The sequence below is a fragment of the Dama dama genome, chromosome 5 (genome assembly GCF_033118175.1).
Source record: "Dama dama isolate Ldn47 chromosome 5, ASM3311817v1, whole genome shotgun sequence".
NCBI classification, from domain to species: Eukaryota; Metazoa; Chordata; class Mammalia; order Artiodactyla; family Cervidae; genus Dama; species Dama dama.
Window position 1 is genome coordinate 5,195,667 of NC_083685.1, and position 19,847 is coordinate 5,215,513.

The 19,847-nt window shown below is 42.7% G+C and overlaps 1 protein-coding gene across 5 annotated transcripts in view; it reads left to right on the forward strand.

Moving 5' to 3' along the window:
- The window catches only part of CHEK2 (checkpoint kinase 2), a 38,219-nt gene that overhangs the window by 6,105 nt on the left and 12,267 nt on the right, over positions 1-19,847 (forward strand). For 3 of the 5 annotated variants that reach the window (XM_061141640.1, XM_061141637.1, XM_061141638.1), the window contains 7 exons: positions 2,374-2,498; positions 2,617-2,764; positions 5,177-5,267; positions 9,211-9,319; positions 11,127-11,180; positions 16,450-16,511; positions 18,710-18,809. In XM_061141640.1, coding sequence (XP_060997623.1) covers positions 2,620-2,764; positions 5,177-5,267; positions 9,211-9,319; positions 11,127-11,180; positions 16,450-16,511; positions 18,710-18,809 — 561 coding nt within the window. In that variant the 5' untranslated portion in view covers positions 2,374-2,498; positions 2,617-2,619. The remainder of the gene's footprint in view (positions 1-2,373; positions 2,499-2,616; positions 2,765-5,176; positions 5,268-9,210; positions 9,320-11,126; positions 11,181-16,449; positions 16,512-18,709; positions 18,810-19,847) is intronic. The other 2 variants (XM_061141641.1, XM_061141639.1) reach the window with 2 other exon arrangements.

Below are 19,847 nucleotides of genomic sequence, written 5' to 3' on the forward strand. Positions count from 1 at the left end.
TGGGATTGCTGGGTCATATGGCAGTTCTATTTCCAGTTTTTTAAGGAATCTCCACACTGTTCTCCATAGCGGCTGTACTAGTTTGCATTCCCACCAACAGTGTAAGAGGGTTCCCTTTTCTCCACACCCTCTCCAGCATTTATTGCTTGTAGACTTTTGGATAGCAGCCATTCTGACTGGCGTGTAATGGTACCTCATTGAGGTTTTGATTTGCATTTCTCTGATAATGAGTGATGTTGAGCATCTTTTCATGTGTTTGTTAGCCATCTGTATGTCTTTGTAGCAAGTTTTGAAATCCAGAGTGAGTTCTGATTTGTTCTCTTTCAAGATTGTTTTGACTACTACGGTTCTTTACTTTTTCATAGGAATTTTAGGATAACTTTGTCACTTCCTGCAAAGAAGGCCTCTGGGGTTATATCTGTAGATCAATTTGGATACTGTTCCCATTGTAACTGTATCAAGTCTTCCAGTCTATGAACACGAGATATCCTTCATTTATTTAGGTCTTTAATTTCTTTCAACCATGTTTTGTAGTTTTCAGAATACAAATCTTGCATTTTAAAAACTATATATCTTAGTATTTCTTTTTTTTTTTTTTTAAATTCATTTAATTTTGGTTGTGCTGGGTCTTCATTGTTGCACGCAGGCTTTCTCTGGTTCTGACTGGAGGGGGCTAGTCTTGGTTGGGGTGCATGGACTTCTCATTGCTTGTTGCAGAATAGAGGCTGTAGGCACACAGGCTTCCATAGCTGCAGAGCGAGGACTCAGTACCCGGCTCACGGGCTCTAGAACACTGGTGTAGTAGTTGTGGCTTCTGGTGCTTAGTTGATCTACGGCATTTGGGAAGCTCCCAGACCAGGGATTGAACCCTTGACCCCTGCATTGGCAAGCAGATTCTCAACCTCTAAACCACTAGGGAAGCCCCCTTAGTAATTTTTTTTTTTTAATGTTTACTTTTCATTGTGATAAAATACATATAACATAAAAATTTGCCATTTTAACCATTAAGTATGCAGCTCATTGACCTTCCTTGGTGTCTCAGTGGTAAAGAATCTGATGCTTGCTAATGCAGGAGACAGGGGTTTAATCTCTGGGTTGGGAATATCCCCTGGAGAAGGAAATGGCCGCCCACTCCAGTATGCTTGCCTGGGAAATCCCATGGACAGAGGAGCCTGAGAATCGGACATGACTTAACAATTAAACAACAATAACCAATACAGTTCATTGGCATCAGTGTTCTCACAGTGTACTGTGAGAGTATAACCATCACCATTATCTAGTTCCAAAATTTTTTCCTTTGGTAATTTCTCCTTTCCCATCCCTAGCTTTACTGAAACATATGTAACTAACATATATGCTGCTGCTAAGTCGCTTCGGTCGTGTCCGACTCTGTGCGACCCCATAGATGGCAGCCCACTAGGCTCCTCCGTCCCTGGGATTCTCCAGGCAAGAACACTGGAGTGGGTTGCCATTTCCTTCTCCAATGCGTGAAAGTGAAAAGTGAAAGTGAAGTCGCTCAGTCGTGTCCGACTCTTAGCGACTCCATGGACTGCAGCCTACCAGGCTCCCCCATCCATGGGATTTTCCAGGCAAGAGTACTGGAGTTAGCCATTGCCTTCTCCACTAACATACATAACATTGTATAAATTAAGATATACAATTTGATATATGATATATATTGCAAAATGATCCTCACCGTGGCCTTAGCTAGCACCTTCATCACATCACATAATGACCATTTGTTTTCTTGTAGCTTTACAGTTTAACTTTTATTTAAGACCTTAATCTATTTCAAGTTAATTTTTTGTGAGTGGTGTAAGATAGGGGTCCAGTTTCATTCTTCTGCATGTGGTTATTCAGTTTTCCCAGCACCATTAATTGAAGAGATTGTTCATTCCCTGTTAAGTTCTTCTGTTAATTTGTAACCTATTTCCTGTATCTTTGAGTTTACCTATTCTAGATATTTCATATAAGTGAAATCATGATTGTCCTCTGTGTCTGGCTTCTTTCACTTAGCATAATGGTTTCAAAGTTCATTCATGCTGTGTCATGATTTTGTGAGCAATCTTTTTTTTTTAATTGGAGAATAATTGCTTTACAATGTTGTATTGGTTTCTACCATACAGCAACGTGAATCAGCCATAAGTATACCTATGTTCCCTCCTTCTTGAACCTCCCTCATACCTGCCAGCCCATCTCACGTCTCTAGATTGTCCCAGAGCACCCGTTGAGCTCCTCGTGCTATGCGGCAATTCCCCACTAGCTATCTTATTTTACTCATGGTAATGTATGTTTCAGTTTTTATCAGCAGTTTTAAAAGGTGTTTGAGACTTGAAATTCAACAGCCCTCTGATGTGTGCTTTTGTGTTGCAGATTGTGTTAACGACAGCTACTGGTTTGGGAGGGATAGAAACTGTGAATACTGCTTCGATGAGCCCCTGCTGAAAAGCACCGATAAATACCGGACATACAGCAAGAAGCACTTTCGGATCTTCAGAGTAGGTGTCAAATACCCACACGTTTGGGAAAACTGGTCATCTAGACATCACGCTCAGCTATCTCCCCACTCTAACGTCCCACCATTAAAACTTTGAAATAAAATGTTCTCTATTTTAGGAAATGGGTCCTAAAAACTCTTACATCGCATACATAGAAGATCACAGTGGGAATGGAACCTTTGTAAATAGAGAGCTTGTAGGGAAAGGAAGACGCCTTCCTTTGAGTAACAATTCTGAAATTGCACTTTCAGTATGGAGTAATAAAGGTAATATTATTATCTTTTGGTTACTGGAACTTTCTCCTCCCGTATAAAAGGAAAAATGACACTGTGTCCTTTGCAGAGTATGGTTTAGGTAAATAAAGTAAGTAGGTTAGCATTCAAGATTCATCTCAATCTTAGCTGTTTTTTTTAATTATGAAAAGTTCTTTCAAGACATTTTCTAAGGTTGGATTGGTTTGATTAATTTCATTTAAAGCCATATGCTTTAAATAATCATATTGTTTAATTTATCATTCATTAATTGATCCAGTTTTATCACGTCTACCTTAGATATCCATTAATTATTTTAGGCCATTAGTTCATTTCCCTCCCTGCCTTTTTCTCTCCCTTGCTCAGTCTTCCTTTTCTTTGTTCCTTTTAGACATTAATTTCTGTATATATTTATTGGGCTATTATATATAGCCCAGCATTAGGCTATGGGTTTTCCTGTAAGAGTCTCAGTTTAGACCTTCTGCCTTAAATACAACATGGTTATCCTCTGAAAGTGGAGATGTTTATCATCACCATCGGGTAGCATTTTATAAGCAGCTGTTCCTAAAACTTCATGAATATCACATCTGAAATGAACAGTTGTCATTCAGTGGGGATAAAAAAAAACAACCTACAGAATTAAACATAGCTCACAGTGATCTTAAAACCTTGGACAAGAGCAATACTCTTGTTTCTTTAATTTGAGAAAACCTCACAGATCTTCCCAAAACTCGAGGGTTGAGTGATGTGAAATAGTATCTGTTTGTGTGGGTGACACCTTAAACATACAGAGTCCCAGAGGCACTGTCCCTCAGAGCCTGATTCACTGGTTCCAGGGGTGTTAAAAATCCTTTTCAGGTTGTTCTCCTGCAGCCAGTCTTCAGACCACCATCTCGGGATTATGGCTATTCTGGCCATCCTGGTGTACATTTTATGATTGCCTTAGTTTTCTCTGTTTTCTACTTTGTTTCCTATCCGATAATTACGGTCAGGGCAGCTTGCCCAGGTTTTTGTTGTTTTGAAAGCGCCCAGTTGAGGGGGCAAGTGGACGCTGAAATGTGGCCTGTCCTCTACTTGACAAGTGGCGTGCCATCCTTTCATAACTGTTCTATCTAAAGGGCACCTTTTCTAATTTGAACAGAGGTGTTATGTGGTCTGAAGCTGGCCACGATTGAAATGGATGAAACTGGTACTCTGCATTTGGCCTGTTGATATTTTATTAGGCCTTGGCTGATGTGTGTGCTTTAATGTGAAAATCCAGATTTCTTTGAAAAGATGGGATATCTGGCCACACTTGAGCCTATTGTCCCTTAATTCGAGGATCTGCAGGCTGCTAAGTAGAGACTGCCTCCTTTAGATGGGTGATGTGTTTTTCTGTTCAAGTCCCCATTCACTGCTCTACATCTTAACACTCATCCCAACCTTACCTGTTTGCATGACCTCCTGGCTTCTGTAAGCAACTGAGTTTGCAGCCTTTGAAGTTGACCTTGATACATGGGAAAAATACATCTCAGAGCCCCTCAGATCCACTGATCTCAGGTGTCATTATAACATCTAGGTTCATAAATATCCACAGAGAGGAACGGTTGTATCCTCGGTGGCCAGCAGGTCTCATTCATTAGGCAGGTATCTACCTGCTCGGGACCAGCCTGGATTGAAATGTGCTGAGATGGTTCAGATTTCTGCCTGACACTGGTTCTCTAGGTTATTCCAGGGCGGTTAAGACCTGTCAGCTGAAATCTGAGAAACTCAAGGGTCTTCACAAATTTCACTCTTTCCTATTATAGGCCGTTGCAAATGTATCATTTTGTAGAATTGCAGTGTTTGATAACTGATTTCAGGTTTGGACCAGTGAATGGTTAAATTATGAAATGAGCAGTTTTTTTGGTATTCTTTCTCTGAAATATAGGCCGAATAGTAAAGAAATAAAGGAGGTTTAGGGGGGAAAGTGTTATTTAATTTTACAAGTAAGTTCAGGATGGTTTGCGCTGTAAAATACCAGCTAGGTAAAGGTAGAAATGACTGAGAGATGATAATATTGGTGATGGTGACCTCTGGCTTTATTTTTATCTGGATATTTACTTGCCTTGAATATATTTTCTAGATTTAAACTATTTGGCATTTGGTTCTGGGCCCAGCTGATAACTGTTCTGAGGTCAGTGAATAAGCACAGTATTTACATATGAGTTTCTTGTGTAGTGAGAATGATACTGTGTGTTTCCATTGTGGGAATGAAACTTGTTGCCATCATTTTTCAAGGGTTTCATGGTATCCGTTAGCCTAGCTAATGATTTCTTTGGGGTTAGATGTTAAATGGAACTAAGCATGATTGTCTTATATTCCATATGTTTTCTAAGTTATAGGACCATTCATCTTCTCTTTATCAAATTGATTAATAAGACCTATCTCTGCATTTTTTCCCCTTAGTTTTTGTATTTTTTGATCTGACTGTAGATGATCAGTCAGTGTATCCTAAGGAATTAAGAGACGAATACATCATGTCAAAAACTCTTGGAAGGTAACTTTTTTGTTTTCTTATGGAACTTGCACTTAATTTCTTTCTAGACATTTGTCACTGGTTAGCTATTTGTTCCTGATTTTATAGCATTTGTTAAGTATAGAAAATATTTTAGGGTACCTATTTGTGATAGGTATGTTAATGATTTTATTTGATAATTTTCAGTTGAACAATTTTTCTTTTTAAAAGCAATTTTATTGAGATATAATTTTTATGTCACATAATTCATCCATTTAAAAGTGTACAATTCAATGGTTTTTCATATATTCACAGAACTCTGAAGCCTTTACTACAATCAATTTTAGAACATTTTCATTACCTTCCATAAAGAAACATTTATGCATTTCTTCATTCTTCAGAATTGTGACATCTTGGGAAGAGAAATGAAGCTGACCATTGAATAGGGCAAAGTTCTCAAAAACCTTTTGGTCTCAGGATCCCTTACACTCCTAAAAATTACTGAAGACCTCAAAGAACTTTTGTTCATGTGACTTAGATCTTGAAATTTACTGTGTTAGAAATTAAAATTGTTCCTGTCGTTCAGTCGCTGAGTCGTGTCCGACTGTTTGCAACCCCACAGATCGTAGCCCACCAGGCTCCTTGGTGCGTGGGATTTCCCAGGGAAGAATACTGGAGAGGGTTGCCATTTCCTTCTTCAGGGGATCTTCCCAACCCAGGGATCGAAACCATGTCTCCTGCATTGGCAGGTGGATTTTTTACCAGTAAGCCACCTGGGAAGCCCAGAAATTAAAATAGAGACATGTTACTAATATTTGTTAATTCATTAAAAAATAGTCACTTATGTTAAGATGAATAACATTTTTTTTTAATGAAAAATAATTATTTTAGAAAAGATTAGTGAGAAGAGAGGGAAAGCTTCCCATTTTTACAGATCTGTTTCATATCTGGCTTACTCGATGGTGGCTGGAGCCTGATATTTGCTTTTTCACTTGTGTTTTTTTGTGATACTGCATACCATATAGCCTCTGGAAAACTGTACACCCATGAGAGAATGAGAGAGAAAAAGGCAAATAATGTCTTCATGTCATTCTATAGCTAGTACTGACTTTGTGGGCATTCTGAATGGATCTTAGGGCCCTTTGGGGGTTGCCCGTCAAGAACCACTTCCTTAGGGAAGGTGTTCAGGACACCTTTACCATGGTACCCGATGTCCTTCACCCTCCCAACCCTCCCCTGTCCCCGACAGACTTTCTATTTATTGATATTTTTGGAAACACAAAAGTAGAAAATACGAGGTGATAATCACTCACGTTCCTGCCACAGAGAATAAAGCACAGTGTACTCTTTATGATCATCTGTGAGAGATATTTTAGTTTATGAACATTAAATTCAGTAGCTCATTGCGTTTGCATATTTGGCATTGACTGCTTGGAAGCTCACAGCCAAATTTGTGTCAACCCTAAAGAAATGTCTGGGACTCTTGTTTTTTCCTAAGGGAGGATTCAACACAAATTTTCTAGGTTTTAGCAAGGGACAGAAATGAGCCAGATAACAAAAGAAATTTACTGGCTCTTGTAACTGGGGAATACAGGGGCACAGTTGACTTCTGGTGTGACTGGACCTTTAGGGCTTTATTTCACTCTTGAATTTTAAATATCTATTTGGTTTTATGTGGCTCAGTCTGAGGGTTACTGAAGTGTTACCAGGGCTTTTTCCTCCATCTCTTGATTCCCCTATTCTTTGCTGTTCTCCCATAGAATAACTTTCTCCGGGTGTCAGGAAAAATGTCTTCCAGGAGTCTCACATTTCATATTTTCTTTATTCTAGAAGCTACAGTGTAGAGAATTGTTTCTCTCCCAACACCAGCATTTGATTCCAAAGAAATCCCTAATTGGCTCAATTTTGTGTGTACATCCACCCCATAGTCCCAGGAGTGGGTGTTGTACTACTATAGATACTCTGCTAGACTCGACGAAGTTTTCTTAGGCGAAAGGTGACTGTTATCGTAGCAGAAGGGGAATTAGAAAGTGTTTTGAGTAGATTTTTAAAAATCATAGTTACATGGGACTTTATCTCATACCATATATTCATTAACTCAGAATGAAACAAAAAACTAAATGTAAGAGGTTTACCTATACAGCTGTAAAAGGAAAACATGGAGACAACTCTTTATGACCATAGAGTTGGCAGTGGTTTCTCAAATGGCACCAAAAATGCAAGCAGCAAGAGAAAAAATAGAAAAACCAGACTTTGTCAAATTTTAAAACTTTTGCGTGTCAGAAGACACTGTCAGGAGAGTGAAACCCATATGAAATGAGAAAATATTTGCAAGTGACATATCTGATAAGGACCCAATATCCAGAATAGGTAAAGAACTCTTACAATTCAACAACAAAAAGAGAACCCAATTTAAAGATGGGCAAGATATTTAAATAGACATTTCTCCAAAAGAAGATATAGAAATGACCAAAAATCACTTGAGAAGATAGCGTCATTAGTCATTAGGCAAGTGTAAATCAAAAGCACAGTGAGATGCCACTTCAAACCCACTAGGATGACCATAGTAAAGAAACAGAAAATGACAAGCATTTGTGAGGATGCAGAGAAATTAGAACCGTTATGCGCTGCTGTTGGGAATGTACAATGGTACAGCCACTGTGGGAAATAGTTTGATGTTGTCTCAAAAAGTTAAACATAGAATTACCATATGACCCAGCAGTTCCCCTTGTAGGTATATACCCCCCAGATTGAAAACAGATGTTCAACAAAATCTTGTGCATGAATGTTCCATTGCAGCTCTGTTCACAATAGCGAGAAGTTGGGAACAACCTAAGTGTCCATCAACAAGAGAATGGGTAAACAAAATGTGATGTATCCATAGAACAGGCTACTATTTAGCTATAAAAAGGAATGAAATACTAATGCATGCATGGATGAACATGCTGATGAACATACTTATATAGCACGATGAACTTTCAAAACAAGCTAAGTAAAAGAAGTCGGAAAAAAAACCACATACTGTATGAATCTACTAGTGGGAGATACTCTGAGCAGGCAAATCTTTACAGAAAGAAATAGAAGTTGCCAGGGGCTAAGGGCAGGAAAAATGGAGAGTGACCACTGAGTGGGGATGGGGTTTCCATTTGTGCTGCTGAGAAAGTTCTGGAACTTGATAGAGATGATGGTTGTGCAACATTGTGGATGTACTTAATGCCACTGAATTGTACACTTCAAAATGATTACAATGGCAAATTTTATGTATATACACAATACATAAAAAAAGATGTCTCGGCAACCCCCTCACCCCATCCCCAAACCCACAGTGGTTATAAAAATCTACTTCAGGTAGGTAATGAGGGCTTGATAACTTGATTAACTGTACTGAGTGCCATCCTGGGTAGCGGTCCTGCATTTTAGCATCAGTGTCCCAATTAATTGTGAATCTTCAGGAGCTTGCTGCAAGTAGGTACTTGCAAGTGGTGTACTATTGGTTTCTTAGTGATTTTATTTACAGTGCAATTCATGGCATCAACTGCTTATGCACTTCCGTTGAAGACAGAGAATAAGAAAGAAATGGATGAGTGGAAGTAATTTATTTGCAGATGCTGTTTACTATTCCTTGTTGCAGGCACTCATTTTAAACTAGGACTTGGTTGTGTATTTGATCTTTCTCTGGCCTCTGGGAGAAGTCATTTCTCTCTGATTTATTTTTAGTGTCTTTCTGAGCATTTCACAATCTGGAGGGACAGTAAGACTTAAGTCTATATCGCTCGGCTCAAAAAGTGGAATTTAGAGCTGACTCAGTGTTGCTGGATGGTCCCTGTTCCCTTATGCCCTTGACATCTTACCCTGGTGAGGTTTCTGTAAACAGAGACAATGGACTGTCTTTAACTTGAAATAGCTCAGGCCAGTTCAAGAGTGGTGGGTCTCAGGATTAAAAACACCGTGACAGTCAATCACTTTTGACATTTTTCCCTGTTAGTGGTGCCTGTGGTGAGGTGAAGCTAGCTTTCGAGAGGAAGACATGTAAGAAAGTGGCCATAAAGATCATTAGCAAGAGGAAGTTTGCTATCAGCTCCGAGAGAGAGGCAGTAAGTACCTGTGTTGGTGGCTGCTTGGCCCCATCGTAAAGAATTTACCGCTCAGAAGAACTTTGGAAAATTTTGGGTATACTGGACTAGCCTAAACACTTACAGATAATTTGTTTCCAAAAATATTTGGTTGTATATAATAATACACATAGCAGGAACTTTTTTTTTTTCCTTCCAAGTTGTTACAAAATTGTTTTTACAATAAATGAAAGGAAATTAGGGGCGAAAAAAAAATCCCGTTGTATCCCCCGCCGCTGGAACCCACAGCTGTTTTCAGTTTTCCCTTTCCTTCTAGTCTTTGTTCCTGTGAATTCATGTTTCTAGATGGCTGAGATCGTATTGTATACAGTTTTGTATTCTGCTTTTCCACATAAGCATTAATGCGTAAACTTTTCCTTACTATATCCTTTTGGATGATTGAGTCTCTGTTTCACCAACTTTATCACACTTTATTTATCCATTTCTCTGCTTGATCATTTAGATCATTTAAGTCATTTAGATAATTTCTATTTCTTTGTTCTTCCTGATAATGTGGCAATGAATACCTCCATATTTATAGATTTTAAAAGATCTTAATTAAATTATATGGTCCCTTTATATGGTAACCATTCACTTTTTACATTTCCTGTAATACACACTTACTGCATTGGTGGAGTGGCCAAATGTATTGGTTTTTCAACATATGACCCTACAAAGTAATATAAAACGTGTCCTCTAGTCACGTTTTCCTTTGTGGCCAGCTGTTTCTGGCTATTATGCTTTACATTCCTTAAAGATCGATTTTTTTTTTTTTTTGGTCCCTAGACAATGCCATTCTCACATAGCAAGAGGAATTTCCTTTCAGTGTTCACTTTGTTATAGATCTTTCCCCTGTGATTCTGGGTTTGTTTTCCATTTTGGGGGGGAAGAAAATAACCTACCAGATTCTTAATGACTTGGAGCACAATTTTATGTTTTAATTTCATCTTTCAAATCCTATCAGATTCTTTAGAGCTCTTTATCATCAGAGTATACTGGGCCTTGGTAATGAGTTTACCGGCTTACAGGAAGAGGCCAGCTTTTAAAATTAAACATCTGGCTTTCTTCGCTGAAGTCCATTTTACGTAAATATGTAATTCTATATCCTCTTTGCTTGTAGAGGGTGTAGCCCATGAGGTTGAGTAACTCGAGTCATTCTTCTGGAATTGTAACGGAGAGCGACTTTTCTACCCTGAAGCTTCCTCTTCCCTTTAGAGTCTCAGTATATCTCAGCTTACATTTGAAATTGGAACCTGGCTCTGCTCAATTATGAGAAATGTGACTTTACGTTTTCTTTACACAGTTTAATTGAATACCTTCTTCTTTTTGGTTTTTGCTTGTTGTATTATTTTTACAAATGTAAACAATTCCTCAGTTTGATGAGACAAGCAGAGCTTACCAGGTCAATGTAAGAACAATGGGAACACATTTGTTTCTGGCTGTGGGAACTGCAGCAAGTGGCTTCCTTTCTTGGAGCCTTGTTCCATCTGTAAAATGGGAATACTTTTAGAGCCCAGTTCACTTGGATTATGGGGCTTACATGAGATGGCCCTTTTAGATAAAGAGCTTGGCACAGAGCCTAGTCACTTACTGAATGGCTTATTACTTACCAAGCATTTTGCAAAGTGATTTTAGGTGAGTTTTTGTGTAATTCATCCTTGATTTCTCTGTAAGAACAGTGCTGAGTTTGGAACTCAGGCAGCCTTTACTCAACTAAGTTTAACTGTAAACATTTTCTGAATATTGGCTCTTATTATCATTAATAAACTCTAATGTTATTTTATTAAAGGATCCGGCACTCAATGTTGAAACAGAAATAGAAATTTTGAAGAAACTAAATCATGTAAGTACTACTGTAAAAAAATGACCCATACTTAAATTCTCTTATCTCAAAAAATGGGGAGAGTGCAAAACACTTCAGTGTAATAAAACCAGTATTAACCTGGGTTCCTTAATTGTGTGTATGCACGTGTGTGTATACATACATGCACGGTGTTAGCTGTTCAGCTGGGAAGAGCTTTACCCTAAAATTTTGAAAGGACAATACTGTAAAAAGATTTAATTATTAATTATGTTGTTTTTCCACTGAGTTAGTTCTGGACCAAAAGACATAGTAAATCTGCTAAATACTATCATAGGGACTTGATCAACTGATTATATTTGGGGAGACAATACTCTTTTGGTACATTAATTATACCTGAATTTCATACCTCTTAAGTACCTTTAGGAGGTGCTGATTTCCATTCACCTTGGTTGGAATAAATCAAATATATCCAAGAGTACCCAGTAAGTATGACAACATCCTGAGTGTTTGAATGGTGTCTCTGGCCCCACTGAGTATCAAAGGTCCTATCTTTTTTGTGCAGTCATGACCTTGTCTCAGTGGAAAGAGTCTAAAGATGTGAGACGAGAAAGTTAGATGAATGGGACTCCTCCCATCTTCCTTTTTCTTCTTCCTGTTTTTCTTCATTAATTCGTGGGCCCCCATGTAGTCGTGAGCTAGGTAGGGCACCAGAGTTAAACTTGAAATAAGACCTCCAGTCTTCTAGCTGAGAATTATCTCAGCCATCCTCAGCCTTTTTGGCATCAGGAACTGGTTTCACGAAAGACGATTTTTTCGCAGACCCGGGGTGAGTGGAGGATGGTTTCAGGATGATTCGAGTGCATTGCATTTATTGTGTTCTTTATATTTCTATTATTATTACATTGTGATATATAATGAAATCATGATACAGCTCACCATAATACAGAACCAGTGGGCGGTCATTCGATAGATGGGGAGCAGCCGTAAGGACAAGTGAAACTGCTCCTTTGCCCACTGCTCAGCTCCTGCCATGGGGCCCAGTTCCCATGGGTTGGGGACCCCTGGATTGTCTGATTCTGGTTCTTAACCTCCGAACTACAAAAGGTTTCTTCTCCCTTCTCTGGCCTGGTCAGATCCTCCTAATGACAAATAGAAACTAAGAACAACATCACATGGACACAGTAATTCAGTAGGTTCCTTTAGAATTTGTGGTGGATTTGAAGACCCATGAGAGTGTGAGTGGCTGAACTTCCTGCTTGGCTTTCTTCTAATGCCTTGCAACTTCTACCTCTCCCCTGCCTTTGCCTCCTTTTTTTCCATGGGATCTGGAACGTTGTTAAAGAGAGGAACCCTCTAATTTTCCAGGGTGGGGTTGCTTCAAACATCCCCCAAAGATAAACACTTAGAATCCTCAGAGAATTTTCTCTGATGTCAGAAGATCCCCAAACATAACATTTATACAAATCCAATGTCTGCTGCAGAAGAGAGGAATTTAAAACTCTAAAAAGGATCCTTGGAGATTTTTGTTGCCAATTTATAAGGGCACTTGGGAGTCCTTGGGAAGCAGAGATGGGCACATGAGTGCATTTGGATATTTGGGGACAGTGAATAGAGCCTAGTATAAGGTCCAGTAGACCCTGGCCTTTGGAGTCAGGCACTGATTTATCAATTGTCAAATGTTTATGGTGCCAGCCTGTTTTCTAGGCCCCAGGCAGTCAGCACAGATAGACTTGGCCATCCCTCCTCTTATATGGCTTTAGTCTAGTGGGGAGACAGACCTGGGTTCCCATCCCTTGTTCTGAGCAGATCATTTCACTTTGCAGAGCTTCTGCTCCCTTGTCTGTCCCTGGAGATCATAGGATACTTAACCTCAAAGGTCGATGAGACTTGAATATATGCTTCTAAAGCTTTCAGGACTTCCCAGGTGGCTCAGTGGTAAAGAATCTGCCTGCAGTGCAGGACACGCTGGAGAACCAGGTTCAACCCCTGGGTCGGGAAGATCCCCTGCAGAAGGGAAATGGCAGCCCACTCCAGTATTCTTGTCTGGAGAATCCTATGGACAGAGGAGCCTGGTGAGCTACGGACCGTAGAGTTGCAAAGAGTCGGACGTGACTGAGCGGCCGAGCACGCAGACAAAGCTCTCAGCACAGGAAACACACGTGGGGCATGGCAGCGATCTGCCGTTCCCTACCCTCCGCCCTGTAGGGCCTAAGTGGAGGGTCTGGGTGGGTGGCCTCTGGTTTCTGAGAGACACTTTCAGCTGTGACAGCTGCAGCCTGTGGCCCTAGAGCTGGGGGGGGACTGGAGACAGTCTAGTGGCGGCTCTGCATGCTCTGTCAGCTGCTGGCCGCCCCCCGGCCCCACCCCGTTCCCAGAGTGGCACTGGCCAAACAGACCAGGCAGTCCCCAGTCCTTCCTCTCCTGTTCCTTTTCCATGTCTGTCTTTTCTTCTGCCTTTCCTTTCATTTTGTTATGGACTTCCCTGGCGGTCCAGTGGTTAAGACGCTGCGCTTCCAGTGCTAGGGAATGAGGGTTCGATCTCTGGTCAGGGAACTAAGATCCTTTTGCCTCGCGGCCAAAAGAAAAAGATGTCACAGGTGTATATTCTGGAGTCAGATAATGCTAAAAGGTTTATAAACAGCAGCTTTACTTCCTTCCTAATCGCCTTCCCTGCATTTAAAATTTTTTTCAGCTTTTTTTAAAGAAGAATTTACCTCCGTTACTTCTACATGATTTATTAATGCATAAACCGCTGTCTCTTGGCTTATCAACAATAATAGCTTGTTGTCTTTCTGTTACAGGAGAATTTTAGCTCTCCTTTTTCATTTATTTTTATTTCTGGCCACGTGGCATGTAAGATCTTAGTTCCCCAACCAGGGATCAAACCCTCATCCCCAAAGCGCGTAGTCTTAACCACTGGACTGCCAGGAAGGTCCCTCAGCTCTCTTTTCTGTTCCTCTTAATGTAATGCTGCCGTGCATATTTAGTGTTTCCATCATCGTGACAATAACAGGTGGTCCTGCAGAGCCAAGTGTACAATGATCACAGGTAAGGAGAGGTGGAAATGGTTTGCTGTGAGCCTGACCCCATGGCTGTGGAATCCATGACCAAACCATGGCCATCGGGACCCACCCTCAGTGGGTGCTTGTGTCTGTTGTTGGTGTTGATGGTGTTAAACCGGACAGTGTGCCAGCTGCTCTGTTGAGTGTGGTCCTAGGAAGGTAAAGAAGACTGACTCATTGACTCAGTCCATGCAGTACCTGCTGAAAGGCTTGTGTTGGGTGTCAGTTTCCACACAGATTAGTGCCACTGGCAGGAAGTATAGATCCAAACTGTGCAAGTGGGGGGACTTCCCTGGTGGTCCCGTGGATAAGAATCTGCCATCCAGCGGACGCAGGTTTGATTCCTGGTTGGGGAACTAAGACTCAACATGCTACAGAGTCTGGTGTGGCAAAAAAAAAAAAAAAATCCATGGGGACTTCGAGCTGGGGCTTGATACCTGAGGCCAAGTGCGCCCAGAAGGCTGGATCACCAGGCTGGAGGGTAGTGTGAGCAAAGATGTGATGTGGGGAGAGAGCCTGGGGTGGATGGGGAGTTCTGTGGCCTGGAGAGGAGGAGAGGAGGATGTTTGGGGAGGGCAGAAGGCGATGAGGCTGGGTGGTGGTGGGGGCAGGATGAGGCTGGGTCTGGAAGGGCTTGGTGATCCCTGCCGAGAAGTTGGATTGCAGCCTCTTCAGCCGCAAGGTGCTGAAGGATTTCTGTTTTCTTTTCTTCCCTCCTCTCACTCTTCTCCCTTTCTGCCTTAAAATAATTTTAAATTATATCATATTTGACACATGTAAAGTAATAAATGAAAGCGGTAAAGCGAACCGGTTAAGATGAACACCTTTGAGCTTGCCATGAGTTTAAGAATGAAGAAACTTGATCATACTGTCGAATTTACCTCATACTCAAAAGTGTTTCGAGACTTGCCCTTTCCACTTGGCCTTGTGTTTCCAAGGTCCATCGTGCTGGGGGAGGCGGTGGGGCGTCCATTCACCGCTGTCTAACAGTTCATTGTGGGCAGGTATCACTTGGGGGATTTTAATCAGTGATGGAAGGGATGAAATGTGCTTTGCAGGAAAATGCAAACCCACCCACTCTGGTAGGTTTTTGGTCTTTTTAATCGAAAATTGAAAAATGTAAAGTGAATAGATATGACAGTAAAAATCGAGATTTTGATGAAAAAATACAGTCTAAAAGTCTTATTGCTCTCTTCCTTTTGATTGTCATAGCGAGAATCCTTTTCCCTGGTAGGTAAGAGTGTTTGTCCTTGACACTCACCAGTTCTTGTATCTACCCTGACCACTAGCTTTACTGTCCATCCTTTGTACTAGAAAAAACAATAGGGGTGTTATATGCCTTAAATGTACGATACTGTTCTCCCTTGTTGTTTAGCAGATGCACCCAGCATTGATCAGAGGTCACAGACTCTCAGCCACAAGTGTGTGTGTGTGTGTGTGTGTGTGTGTGTGTGTGTGTGTATGTGTGTATGTGTATCTGTCTCTCTCCTCCACCACACATGTGCTTTTGAATTCTTCTGAAACTAGCATTGCCATCTTGCTTGGAAAGTTGAGGACCTTGTCTCATGGGTTGCCCTGTGGTGCCAGGTACGTTCGCTGATGGCCCTGCTGTCTGGCACCACGGCTGGGCTCCCCACCTGGGCTTCGTTTACCCGTGCTCCTTGTCCAGCTCCCAGGTTTCTTAGGTGTCCTTGCGTCCCTGTGCTCTGGGACGGGGAGGAGGAAGGCTGGGGAGAGACTGGCCTTCCACCCTTGGCGCCAGTGTCAAATGGACTGCTCCCTTGTCGGTTTGGTGGGGTGGAGAGCTTATCGTGTGTTCTCACAGAGGAGCCAGCCAAGTTAGGGTTCTGTCTCCTCCCCTGCGGGCTTCCCAGGTGGTGCGAGCGGTAAAGAACCTACCTGCCAAAGCAGGAGACTTTAGAGACGCAGGTTTGATCCCTGGATCGGGAAGATCCCCTGGAGGAGGGCATGGCAACCCACTGCAGTGTTCTTGCCTGGAGAATCCCATGGACAGAGGAGCCTGGTGGGCTACCGTCCGCGGGGTTGCAAAGAGTCAGACTCGACTGAAGCGACTGAGGACACAATGCGTGCTTCTCCCCTGCATGAACTTCAGAGAATCCCGGGGCAAGGAACCAGAGGCCTGGGCTTGGCCTCCTTGACACCTGGGGTGGGTGTCCCAAGTTCTGCTCTTGTAGTTTTCCTCTTGGGGAGCTTCTTAACTATTTTTTCTCTTTTCCCCCTTTTAGCCTTGTATCATCAAGATTAAAGACTTTTTTGATGCCGAAGATTATTATATTGTTTTGGAATTGTAAGTAGCAAACTTTTAAAAATTTGTTTCCATTTAAATGCTTATAAACCACCAAAGGGTCTAATGCTGGCCTGCATTTCTCATCCTGGGGACCCTCAGCGTATGTATGTGGGGGGTGGCCCGTAAAACGAGCACATGGGGTTAGTGTCAATTGTAAAAGCACAAAGGCAGGTGGATCTGAGGCCTGGGTTTGAAGCCCACTCTACTGGTGCTGCTAAGTCACTTCAGTCGTGTCCGACTCTGTGTGATCCCATAGACGGCAGCCCACCAGGCTCCCCCGTCCCTGGGATTCTCCAGGCAAGAACACTGTAGGGGTTGCCATTTCCTTCTCCAATGTGTGAAAGTGAAAAGTGAAAGTGAAGTCGCTCAGTCGTGTCCGACTCTTAGCGACCCCATGGACCGCAGCCTGCCAGGCTCCCCCATCCATGGGATTTTCCAGGCAAGAGTGCTGGAGTGGGGTGCCATTGCCTTCTCCAACTCTGCTGGTGACTAGCTGTCTGCCCATGGGTTTGTTGACTTCACCTGTCTGAGTCTCACATTCCTAGTGTTAAGTAATAATGGGAGCTCCCTGCGCAGTCATAAGGATCAAGTTCTCCGAGGGCTGGAAGGCCTGCAGTAGAGCACGTGTCACGCTTGGAGCTCAAACACAGGCGCATGTTACTACTCTGAAATAGCCTGGGTGGCCCTTCTTGCTCAGCGTCACTGTGCCAGGGTGACACCTGAGTATCTTTCAGATGCTGGCTTACCTGCAGGTTTACTTGGTGTGATTAAAATCGTCTGCTGTCTCATTCCTGAAAGAGGCCTGCCTTGGTGTCCATTCTGCATAAGTGTGCAGTGTTTCTGGGACTGGCCATCATGGCAGACAGGCTGGGCCTGACCCCTGAGTGGCCAACAGTGGCTGTGCTGGCTGACCATAAAGATTATAAAGTAAACAGCAGGCCAGTCATAGTGCCAGGAGAGACTGGGTGGCCCTTGAAGTGCTTGAGGGAATATCTGTTGCTATGAAATAGGAGATTATTATCTGACTGGATCTCATTAAAACAGTTTGGGACTTCCCCGGTGACCCAGAGGCTAAGACCCCGTGCTCCCAAGGCAGGGTGCCCGGGTTCAATTCCTGGTCAGGGAACTAGTTTCCACATGTTGCAATGAAGATTGAAGATCCTTCGTGCTGCAACTAAGACCTGGCTCAGTTAGATAAATTTAAAGAAATAGTTTAATAATAGTTGTAATAATACAATAGCAGTAACTGATGCTAATGAGACACTTAATATGAGCCAAAACCTGCTGTAAGCACTTCACTGGGATTGACTCGTGTAATCTGCATAACTGTCATCCAGGTTACATACAAGTTAGTGGTGAGTTGTAGTAGTGAAGTCGTTCTTGCGACCCCATGGACTGGGGCCTACCCGGCTCCTCTGTCTTTGGGATTTTCCAGGCAAGAATACTGGAGTGGGTTGCCATTTCCTTCTGCAGGGGATCTTCCCGACCCAGAGATCGAACCTGAGTCTCCCGGATTGTAGGCAGGCGCTTTTACTCTCACCAGGGAAGTCACATAAGTGAAAAAGTCACATAAGTGAAGTGGTGAGTTAGTTATTGTCTTTAGCTACAGAAATGGGAACTGAATTGCAGAGGGATTGGATAATCTGGCCAAGCATCTCCACTGTGCCAGATGCTTTACCTACAGCAGTTAATCTCTTAATTTTTACAGCAGTCATCAAGGTAGGTGGGGTTTTATCCCCATTTTTTTGAATGGGTTTAGAAACAAGCTCAGAGAGGTTGCATAAGTCGCCCCAGGTCCCACAGCTGGGAGGTGGTGGAGCTGAAATTCAGACCCTGTTGTCAGGTCATAGGCTCCTGCTTTCTCCTCGACACCAGTCTGGGAACCACCTGGGTGCGCAACAAAAATGCAGACCCCTGGGGTCCGCCTCCAATCTACTGCATCAGATTTCCTGAAAGCTCCCCAAGTGTGTCCAGTGCCCATCACTCTCTTCCCCGCCTCTTTCCTTGCTCCTCCGTTTCCGACGGACATGTCTTTATTGTGAATGCGGCTTATTGCCTCATTGCCTTGACAAATGGGAGCCGAGAGTGGATAAACCACTTTGCTTGTCTTGACGAGTTTGTTTTGTTTGTGTTGTTATCTTCCCTCCAAGTGAGTTTCCCTCTAGGAACGAACCCCCTGCTTTGCCTGTGTGTTTCAGGATGGAAGGAGGAGAGCTGTTCGACAGGGTGGTGGGGCACAAGCGCCTGAAAGAAGCCACGTGCAAGCTCTATTTTTACCAGATGCTCCTGGCTGTGCAGGTAAGAGAAGCCCTTGGTGCTTTTGACAGCTTTCTTTTAGGTGAGTTACTCTCCGAGTTGGCAGAAAATGAGGGACCAGGGATAAAAACCCAGAGAACAGAGTCTGTGTGTGGGTTGTTCTGTTCTTGGCAAAAACACCCCACCCATTTGACTCAGATGAGAAAGTTTTTGCTGTGAAGTTTAGAAAAAAAAAATAAGGAAGTTAAAGAAATAAACACATGGTCCCACACGGCTTCTTTTTAGCTAGGAGGTTTTTCTGGAGGGCAGGGATCTCTACTGTGTCTGGTCCTTGCAGAAATCCCCCTTACCTCTGGGGCAGGGGTGAGGAGGCAACTGGGCAGGTGTGAGGATGGATCACTCCCCTGTGGCACAGTACTAGGGGTTTCCTTCATCTGTAGCATCCTGGTTTTTTATTTTTTCTCCATTTATTTTTAACTGGAAGATAATTGCTTTACAATGTTGTGTTGGTTTGTCATACATCAACATGAATCAGCCATAGGTATACACGCGTCCCCTCCCTCTTGAATCTCCCTCCCACCTGCTGTAAGTTGTCCCAGAGCACCAGACTGACCCCCCTGTGCTATACAGCAACTTCCCATTAGCTATCTGTATCCAACCAGTCCATCCTAAGGGAAATCAGTCCTGAATATTCATTGGAAGGACTGATGCTGAAGCTGAAACTCCAATACTTTGGCTACCTGATGTGAAGAACTGACTCATTGGAAAAGACCCTGGTGCTGGGAAAGACTGAAGGTGGGAGGGGAAGGGGACGACAGAGGATGAGATGGTTGGATGGCATCACCGACTCAATGGACTTGAGTTTGAGTAAACTCCAGGAGTTGGTGATGGACCCGGAGGCCTGGTGTGCTGCAGTCCATGGGGTTGCAGAGTCGGACACGACTGAGCGACTGAGCTGAGCTGAACTTACACGTGGTAATGTGTTTTTTTCAGTGCTGCAGCAGGCACACGGGCAGGCATGTATACTGCCTTCTCTTCAGTATTCGGGGCAGGTGTTGGGGTGAATGGCTGATGGCACCC